Raw genomic sequence first — 10,126 nt, 5'->3', positions numbered from 1 at the left:
CATTCGCCCATTCTCCCCCTCTCCTTGACTGTTGCGGCAGCAGACAAAACACAGAGGAAGGTAGAAATCAATCAGTTGACTTTTGGTTTTTTGTATTTTCAGGTTTGTGGCCTTGCCACACAGGAAATAAAATATTCGAAAAGACGTAATTCTGACAACCAAACACGTACTCTTATGTGTTTAGGACGAAGACAATTGCAGAGAAGAAAAGGTGAGACCCGAGACTGAGATCCACCGTCTTTACAGACCCTCAGAAATCCACAACGCAATTGAAAAAAAAAGGAAACTATCAAAAGCTCGCAGCATGGGAGTTTCAACTTGTGAAACACAAAGGCGACAGCGTCAGGACCACAGTCAGTTATCACTCATTAACATCTGTGGACAAAGGGGCTTCAGATCGTCAAGGCGTGCCACGTATATACCTCCTGTCCCACTTTCGTGTACTGCAAACAGCAGATCACACCCTTTCGAGGAGAAAGGCTGGGTTGTAGTTTTTTTTCCCCCACGGATTCAGGTTTTACTGCGCGTTTTCACACAGCCTCAGGGCGGAGGGGGCTGGCGGCGCTCGAGTGACGGGCTCCCTACGCTGCCCCTTGGCCCCTCCCCCCGGTCCGACCGGGGCCTCCAGGACCCCCGGGGGGGGAGCTCGCTGAGAGCGCGGGCGGCGATTGGTTGAGGGCCAGGGTGGGCGGGGCGCGGCTGTCCGGCCATATAAAGGTGCGGCGGCGCGCTCCCCTCCGTTTTGCGTCGGCGTGTATGCTGCTGCGTTTCGTTCTCTGTTTGGTGTGGCGTCCTTAGCGGTCCGGGCCGGAGCTCCTTTTCCCCGAGTCATGGCGACGAAGGCCGTCTGCGTAATGAAGGGCGACGGCCCGGTGCAAGGCACCATCCGCTTCGAGGCAAAGGCAAGGGCTGGCGGGGGCGAGGGGGAAGACCAGCGGCGAGGCCGAGCGCGCCAGCCTGTGCCCTGGAGCGGGAGGCCGGCCCTGCCGGCCCTCGGGCCGCCCTCGCCACGCCTCCCTCCCCCGGCGCGCGGTTCGGCGGGTCCGCGGTCCACCCCCACCCCCGGGCCGCCCCCCGCGCGCCGCCGGCCGCAAAGTGCTGAGTCACCGGGCGAGCCTGGTGGCGGTGCGTGGCGAGGCCTGGGCGGGGGTGCTGGAAGGGAACACCCGGCCGGCCCCTTTGTGTGTGTGTGGGGGGGCGGGGAGGCCGACAACCGCGGGCCCGGGAGGGCGGAGAGAAAGCGAGGGAGGAGGAGAACCGGCTGCCGCGGCGCACCTGAGGCGTCCGCAGGCCCCGACGGAGACCTGCCCTGCCTTGAGGAGGCCGTGTGGCCACCCCCCCCTTCTCAGCGGGGTTAGTGTCTGGGTCCTGACATCCTGCGGATTCTTGAGTTGCGCAGTCCCGAGGCCTGGCCCGTCCTTGAGGTCCCGGGGGTGGCGAGGTGCGGCCGGGCCCTCAGGACTCTGGTGGCGTCCGTTATCCCTTGGGGATAACGCTCAGCGTTCCAGCTCAGGGGTCTGCAAACCACGCGCACGGTCTGTGCCGGGGTTGGTGTTTGTACAGCCCTCGAGCTGAGTGGTTTTATCGGTTCAGGTCTTTCTGTTTTGTTTTGTTCTGTTTTAATGTTTGTGTTTAAAGGAAAACACGAGTGTGCAACAGTGACCCTTTACAGAAAAGTTTGCTGACACATCGTGCTCTAGGTCATGATGGTCAGGCTCTATGAGGGCAGAGAAGACGGACCTGATCAGAACTCCAAAAAAAAAAAAAAAAAAAAGACATCTAACAGACTTCCTTGTTTGGGGGGTTTTCTAGAGAGCGATATTAATCCTGGGTGCAGGGCAGACTCACCGCGAGCGTGCTAAGTCGCTTCAGTCGTGTCCGACTTTATGCGACCCCATGGACTGTAACCCGCTAGGATCCTCTGTCCTTGGGATTCTCCAGGCCAGAGGAACCGGAGTGGGTTGACGTTTCCTCCTGCAGGGGATCTTCCCAGTCCAGGGATCGAACCCAGCTCTCCTGCATTGCAGGAAGATTCTTTACCTGCTGAGCCGTCAGGGAAGTCCCAGAGTCCCTGGCTGAGCTTTTTAAAATAGAGGTTGCAGGGCTCAACTCCGGATCAGTTACATCAGGTGCGGTGCAGTCTGAGATTTGCTGTTTTTAAAGCCTCCAAAGTGGTTCTTAACAGTGCATGGAAGATTGAGACTTCCTGCTGATCGAGGGCAGTGGGTGAGGTCTGGGAGTCCCGGGAGAGGAGGCGGAGACTATTTCCTTTGCGTGGAATTGTCATTTCTGTGCTTGGAGCATTCCTGTAAACAGATTTTCAGTGACGTGACTTTGAAATTTTTTTTTAATCGGTAGGCCTATTACCGGGAGGGTATCGGACAAACCTCTGCACAAAACATGTAAAATAAAGTGTACAGAAACACTCAGTGATAATACTGTGAAGCACAGATGTGAGGAGTGTGTTTGTGAAAAGACTGTCCCAGATCTTAGGTTGCCAGTGGGTGGAAAAATGTGTTGCCTTGTTAATCTTGAGGGAATATTTGAGGTACCAGTGAGATTTACAGTGGTTTATGGAAACAGGAGAGGATATGCAAAGTGTCCTATGTGAGATTCTGAACCTCCATTTTACTGGTGCTCTCTGCACCTGATAAAAGACCCTTGGGTATGCAGATGTATTAAACTGTCAAACTATCAACGGTGTTTCTTGGCTTATTCAGTGTTTAAGATTTTTGGATTAGTTTCCGGTTTTCAAAAATTGGAAAATTTCACCTCTTAAGTCCAAAGTCCTAGCTTGTCTTGAAAATCATCTGGAGAAGACTCCTGCTGAGCCTTGTTAGCCTAGAGTGACACTGCGGGCCGTTTCCCTTCCTCCTGCTTCCCTGACCTGTTTCACTTATTTGGGATGATAGCCCGATCCCTGCAGGCTGTCCCGGGCAGCCCACCCTGAACCTCTCCTGTTCTCTGCATTACCAGTTAAGTGGAGGCTTGGAAGAACCTGCCGTGTTTGTCTCTGTGTGCTCTTGATAACATGACGTGTTTGGGGGGGATAACGTTCACATTTGGCTTTTTCCAGAATTTTCCATTAAATTTTGGGTTTTTCTTTTTTTTCCCCTTATTTTTTCTGTGGGTTTTGTCATACATTGATATGAATCAGCCATAGATTTACACGTATTCCCCATCCCGGTACCCCCTCCCACCTCCCTCTCCACCCGATTCCTCTGGGTCTTCCCAGTGCACCAGGCCCGAGCACCTGTCTCATGCATCCCACCTGGGCTGGTGACCTGTTTCACCATAGATAATACACATGTTGTTCTTTCGAAACATCCCACCCTCACCTTCTCCCACAGAGTTCAAAAGTCTGTTCTGTACTTCTGTGTCTCTTTTTCTGTTTTGCATTTAGGGTTGTCGTTACCATCTTTCTAAATTCCATATATATGTGTTAGTATGCTGTAATGTTCTTTATCTTTCTGGCTTACTTCACTCTGTATAATGGGCTCCAGTTTCATCCATCTCATTAGAACTGGTTCAAATGAATTATTTTTAACGGCTGAGTAATATTCCATGGTGTATATGTACCACAGCTTCCTTATCCATTCGTCTGCTGATGGGCATCTAGGTTGCTTCCATGTCCTGGCTATTATAAACAGTTTTTCTTTACTTAGGGGAATTGCAGTGTATCTGTCCTCAAAAAGAAATACTAGAGGCAGCAGTCGCCACGCTATTTCCCAGGAGCAGTGATACCTAGCCAGTGGAAAATCAGATCTTTAAGGCCTAACACCTCTTGTCACTGTCGGCCCTGGCTTTTTAAAAAAAAAAAAAAACACCGTCTCGTATTCCTATATGGTGTGGTTGCTGAGTTATGTTTTATTTTAGTTCCTAAGATCTCTTTGTAGCTGTGGAAGTAACTTCTTTGATTTGTCTATGTAGCGTGCAGTACCATTACCCATCACCTTTGCCAGGATTGCAGTGTATGTGTTTTTTTCTTCACTTGCTTTGGTGTTTTATCGTCCCTTTTTGATCTCGGGAGTGGAAAGGTTATCTAGGTTTCAGTGCCTGAAAAGCCTGGAGAAAGCAGTACTTCTGGTTAGACTAGGATCAGCTTCTCAGTGGCAGTGAGGAGGATGTTTTCTGGCTATAAATCAAAAACATCCATGTGGGAAACTGATAAATGTCCCTCTCCTGGGGACTGGAGAAGCGGGACCATGGGGTAGCAAGTTGAGTATTTCCAGGGAACCTTCTGTTTGTTTTTAAGACAAATCTGTGTGTTTGATAACACAGCCGAGTGTCTGCATGAAGAAAGGAAGATGCTGAAAAGTCTATGACGTGCAAACAGTTGGGTTCACGTTTGATACGTGCACATACACTTAGCCAGACACACGCACAACTTATTTGAAGTATTTACATAATAAGCAAGAACTTCCTCATATTACACATGAATGGTTAAGCAGCTACCTGGAGGTTCACTGCTAGAAAGTGGTGGGCCTTTCTAGCCAAAAACCTTGGACACAAGTTTTTCAACTCCTTAGTTGATCATCTTTTCACTTTACCTGTGAGTGGTAAAGGTTAAATCAGTCGTTTTCTTTGCTCAGAAGCATTGCCTTCTCAAACTTCTCACACTTTTCTTTGACTAAAGGGAAATACAGTCGTCGTAACTGGATCCATTACAGGATTGACTGAAGGTGATCATGGATTCCACGTCCATCAGTTTGGAGACAATACGCAAGGTGGGTGTTGTGCTGGTGACTAGGGATTCACAGTCATTCACCTGGTAAGATAAATCCAGTAGTGTGTGCTCAGTCGTGTCCGACTTTGTGACCCATTGTCGAGTAGCCCTCCAGGCTCCTCTGTCTGTGGGATTTTTCAGGTAAGAATACTAGAGTGGTTGCCATTTCCTTCTCCAGGGACTCTTCCTGACCCAGGGATCGAACCTGTGTCTTCTGTGTCTCCTGCATTGCAGGTGGATTATCTTTCTGCTAGGCCATCCAGGAAGCCACCCCCACACATTAAAAACTCGCCAACAATTTTTTTAAAAGTCAATAGGACTACTCAAGTCAGCCTCAGGGATAAAAGTGACCGACTCGTGGAGTGGAAGAGGGAATTGATATTTTTATTTATGGGTTGATTATGTAAGAGTCTCAGGTGTTTTTAACAATAGAAAACAACACTGCTACTTTCTGACTTTGGCCTTGTGAGCTGAGGGTTGAGGGTGGGTGTGACAGGCGGGGGTACATTTATTATTACCCTGGAAGAACAGCTCCGTAGCTCCAACACAAGAGCCTTAGTTGGGACGGGGTTGGGCGGGGAGTAAGAGATAAACTGATGATAGCCTGTGAACTGTTGATGCTCTGGATTGAGTTTGATTTTCTCAATTTGGGATCAGAAGCAAGTTAACAAAATTTATGGGTTAAGTTGCTGTATTTGGGTAAACTTAGTGTTTCGACTTTCTGTGATGAGAACTTAATTCATTTTGCTGGAGCTGGAACATGTTTTTAACGTCCTATAATTTGGTTCCTATAAATAGTGATTTAAGGGTTAGATGTGATCCAGTTGAACAATGATAAAAATTCCTGGGACTAAGAGGTGGTCCAGTGGGTAAGACTCCCCCAAGTTCCCGATGCAGGGGGCCTGGGTTGGGTGCCTGGTCGGGGAAAGGACAGCCCACGTGCAGGTCGCAACCCAGAATCCACGTCCGCAGCCTGAGGATCCTGCGTGCCTCAACTAGAGGTCGCGTGTCCAGCAGCTGCGAGCTGGCGCAGCTAAGGAAAAGCTCCTGCCTCTGCTGTGGGAGGAGAGTGCTCCTTGGCTTTGGCTTACTCTGCCACTTCCTGAAACCTGCCGGTCTCTCCCTGAGTGAGGAGGGCCGGGGGGTGGGGATGGATGAAGCCTGTTCACACCCTTGATCCATCCCCCATCCCACCTGACAGCCATGGAGTGAAGAACCGTGTCCCAAAAGCGCCGCCTCCGTGGTTGTGTTCTGGGTGGATGCCCGTCCCCGGTGCTCAGGAGTGCCGTTGTTACAGAGTACAGCCTGAAGGCCGCAGCGTCGTGCAGGGCAGCAGCCCTTGGATTAAGGTGTTGCTTTATGTTCCACAGGCACCAAGACCCAGGCAGCAGCTGTCTGGCGGTGTGTTGCTGGGGAGATAGGTTTTTGGTAGTTGAGGTATCCTGTCGTCTGAGGAAGTAGGAGCATCGTCATAGGATTTTAGTAGAAGGACCGCTGAAGCTCAAGTCTTGGCCGCCTCGTTCTATGGGGCGGAAGGAACCAGGGCCCAGAGAAGGGTGGGACCTTTCCCGCGGTCACACAGGAGTTAGGACTTGTCTCGACGCCCTGCCCTTTGTTGCTGTTGTTATTAGCCCAGAGTCACATTGTGTCAGTATTTTTCTCCAGTTGAGGCTTTTAGCAATGACCAGTCTATTTTTAGAATTTATTTCGGAATTTTGATTCATAATTTAGCTACTTTATTTTTTTCTTTGGTAAACAGGCTGTACCAGTGCAGGTCCTCACTTTAATCCTCTGTCCAAAAAACACGGTGGGCCAAAAGATGAAGAGAGGTGAGTGACCTTAATTCTTTTTTGAAATAATGGCTCTGGCTTTGGGCGGGGGTGGTCAGTATGGTTTACTACTTGCAGATTGTATGCTAAGATAATTGCACCTCTGCTCTTGAATTTGTTGTTCCACAAATGGCTTTACTCCCTGGGCCAAGGAATTGACAAATGGGGACACTGCAAACGATTTGGTTTTGTAGCGTTTATTGAATATAGAACTAACACAAAGGGAACTAATACAGGAAATGTCATGAATAACAGTAGTGTCAACTACTAGCAAAATAAAACATCATTGTGAAACACTGGGAGCTTTGTAGAAAAAAATTTGATGTTGAAAATTCAGTGAGACTCTATTTGTATGTGTTCGTTTTCTGAAAGCTTTTCAGGAAAATATTAAGTTTTAAGGACAAGAATTAATTTATGTTTATATCAAAGGCCTAGGGGCATAGTTCTCTTAGCCATGCCAAGTATTAATAGGCATAACTCAGTAACTTAGAGTTTACCCTCTAAGTTTACTTTACCTCTGAAGTTAGGGGTGCACCACAAGTCTTTCCAGAGCATTGCTTTATAGACTTGAAGCCTTGCTTGAAGAGCTGTGTGTCTAGAACATCTTGTTACTTGTTTTTAAATTTGTATGTTTTCAAAGTTTTGTCAGTATGGAAAAGTGGATTCTGTTCGATATAGACTGTATAAATCTCTCAGGCCACCCTTATATATCTGACTTGACGATTTTTAATTTAGCTTATGAACTAAAGTCCGATAGAAATCAGTCCTAATCCCTCTGCTTTTTCAATGTTAGGCATGTTGGAGACCTGGGCAACGTGACGGCTGACAAAAACGGTGTTGCCAAAGTGGATATTGTAGATTCTCTGATCTCACTGTCAGGAGAACATTCCATCATTGGCCGCACGATGGTGGTAAGTTTTCTTAAAATACGGATATGCATGAAGTTTCTTCTGACACATGATCATGTATTTTTTCACGACTTCATGATTGTTAATCCTGGCTTCTAAGCTTCCATATATATTGTACTTTCTGTTCAGATTAGGAAAAGCAGTTATTTTGTTGGACAATTACAGTGAAGGTGAATTAATGATCAAGGTCGGTTAAGACCAGTCTTGCTAAGATGCAGTAATATAGCAGATTACCTTTGATCATGTTAATTAGATCTGTGCTATGGAAACAGAAGTTGTCTTTATTTGGTTTTTATTTATTTTTTTTATTTGGTTTTTAAATGGCCAGGCTTTCTGTCCCTACTGGGTTTCCCCCTTGCAGTTGACCAGAGTATTTGAAATCTAAACTCTGGGGTGCACCTCAGTACCAATATTCATTCATGTCTGCAGGTGGTTGTCACTTGTTTAACGTGTGGGAGGCTCTTGCCCCAGGTTACGTAGCACTGCATTCTGGTTCCTACGGAATGCCTCCTGAAGGCTCCCTTGAATCCCATGGATGGAGGAGCCTGGCTCCATTAGTCCATGGGGTCACAAAGAGTCGGACACGACTGAGCGACTCACTTTCACTTTCAGAGGACAGTTAACTTTCAGTAGACACTTCTTATCAGTTCACCCTTTTATTAGAATTTCCTTCTGTAGTTATGAATCAGAAAAGTCACTTATCAATGTTTGATGTGCTATGCTTAATCACTCAGTCGTGTCTGACTCTGTGCCACCATTGGACTTGTGGCCCACCAGGCTCTGTCCATGGGATTCTCCAGGCAAGAATACTGGAGTGGATTGCCATGCCCTCCTCCAGGGGATCTGCCAACCCAGGGATAGAACTCAGGTGTCCTGCAATGCAGGCAGATTCTTTACCATCTGAGCCACCAAGTGGTGGCTTAATGTTTTATGAGCAAAATTTAAAAGGCTACTGCTTGAATATTCAAGATATTTTTAGGGGCCTCCTACATAGCTCAGTTGGTAAAGAATCTCCCTGCAATGCAGGAGACCCGGGTTTGATTCCTGGGTCTGGAAGATCCTCTGGAGGGCATGGCAACTCACTCCAGTATTCTGATTTGAGTATTCAAGATATTTTTAGGATTATCTCATTTATGGGTCTGTAGATAATCAGGCAGTTTTTATAAGCTTATTTTTTTTGGTTCACCTTTCCCCCCAAACCGGTTTGTACTATGAAAGAACGTCTACTCTGATATTACTAAAATTTCTCATGGTAGATTTAGCATGTGGATGCTTTTGTAACCTAATTCTATGGGTTTTTAGTATTTTTTTGAGATAATACTGCTAACCTAGTTGTGTCTGCATCATCAAGGTCCATGAAAAACCAGATGACTTGGGCAGAGGTGGAAATGAAGAAAGTACAAAGACTGGAAACGCTGGAAATCGTTTGGCCTGTGGTGTAATTGGAATTGCCCAGTAAACATTCCCTGGGACATGGTCTGAGTCCTAGTAACTCATCTGTTATCTTGCTAGCTGTAGAAATTTAACTCGATAAGCATTTAACACTGTAAACTTAAAAAGTGTAATTTGTGTGACTTTTTTTAAATTGCTTTAAGTACCTGTAATGAGAACTGACTTATGATCACTTGAAAGATTTGTATAATTTTATAAAACTCATACGCAATTAAAATGTGTGTTCATTGAGCTCTGTATTTTGCCAGACTTAATCACATGTATATTATTTGTCTGAATTTCTTCAATTCTCTCAAGCCTGCAATAAACACACTCTGTGGCACTGTATTTTGAGCCTCCTTTGAAGTATTTAAATTGAAATTCTCAATTAAGTTGATATTCATACATACAGCATGAATGGAAGAGATTCAGTAATATGTTGACGGGTATTAACTATCTTATAGAACTTTTTTTTGAAACTTTTTAAATGAGATTATTAAAATGTTAAAATTTTAGCAACTGGTAAATTTAGCTAAGACTAAGCTGAACTTTAATCTCAAGACAAATAGGCCATTCTTTGTTAGCTTTAGGGAAGTTAAGGTGGTAACTTTATTTTAAAAAGTAGCTGTTAACAATTTAAGAGCCCTTTGATAACTTAGTGAAATTGTAAATGGTAAGTTATAGCCTTAGCAAAGAGTAAGATTTACCTACCTGTCAAAATGGCACATATTCCATTTTTATAGACCCATGACCACTTAGTTTTATTTTTAATAACGGTAGCATTTGGCACAACCTGCTTTCAGATATGCCCTTTAAAGAAATACATTATACCCAGTGTAAGGTGGAAGCAAAGAAATGACTTAGTGTTGTGGGTTCTGCCTATTTAAATACAAGAATTTCTACACCCAATTAGTAATTCAAGTCTGTTCTCTAAATACCTATGCCTATAAGAGAATGCTTTAAAATGAAGTGTTGATCTTAACGCAGGTTTGACTGTGGGTTATAGTTTATTAATTGAAAATTGTAGGATATTTGACAGAGAAGCCAGAAATAAGCAACTGTTTTGGTTGGACTTAAGCAAGTGAAGATCACTTGGAGAGGAAAAGCTAATTTAGAAAAATGACTTGTATTCAAAGTTTTAAGTAGGTTATAACAGTATGCTCACAAATTAACAGTTAAGATGACCATCAGGTAGGGAATTTAAAAACCAACACTAACATTTCATAAGGTAC

General features: G+C 45.6%; 1 protein-coding gene across 1 annotated transcript; it reads left to right on the top strand.

Annotated features, from left to right (window-relative positions):
- The first annotated feature begins 728 nt into the window (after positions 1–728).
- SOD1 (superoxide dismutase 1) lies at positions 729–9,242 on the top strand. Its single transcript, XM_043892610.1, has 5 exons — positions 729–902; positions 4,637–4,727; positions 6,486–6,555; positions 7,349–7,466; positions 8,815–9,242. The coding sequence occupies exons 1-5, from the start codon at positions 831–833 to the stop codon at positions 8,920–8,922; spliced, it is 459 nt and encodes a 152-aa protein (XP_043748545.1). The 5' UTR covers positions 729–830; the 3' UTR covers positions 8,923–9,242.
- The last annotated feature ends 884 nt before the right edge of the window (positions 9,243–10,126 follow it).

This window comes from Cervus elaphus, chromosome 31 (assembly GCF_910594005.1).
Source record: "Cervus elaphus chromosome 31, mCerEla1.1, whole genome shotgun sequence".
NCBI classification, from domain to species: domain Eukaryota; kingdom Metazoa; phylum Chordata; class Mammalia; order Artiodactyla; family Cervidae; genus Cervus; species Cervus elaphus.
This window is presented reverse-complemented; position numbering and strand designations above follow the sequence as displayed.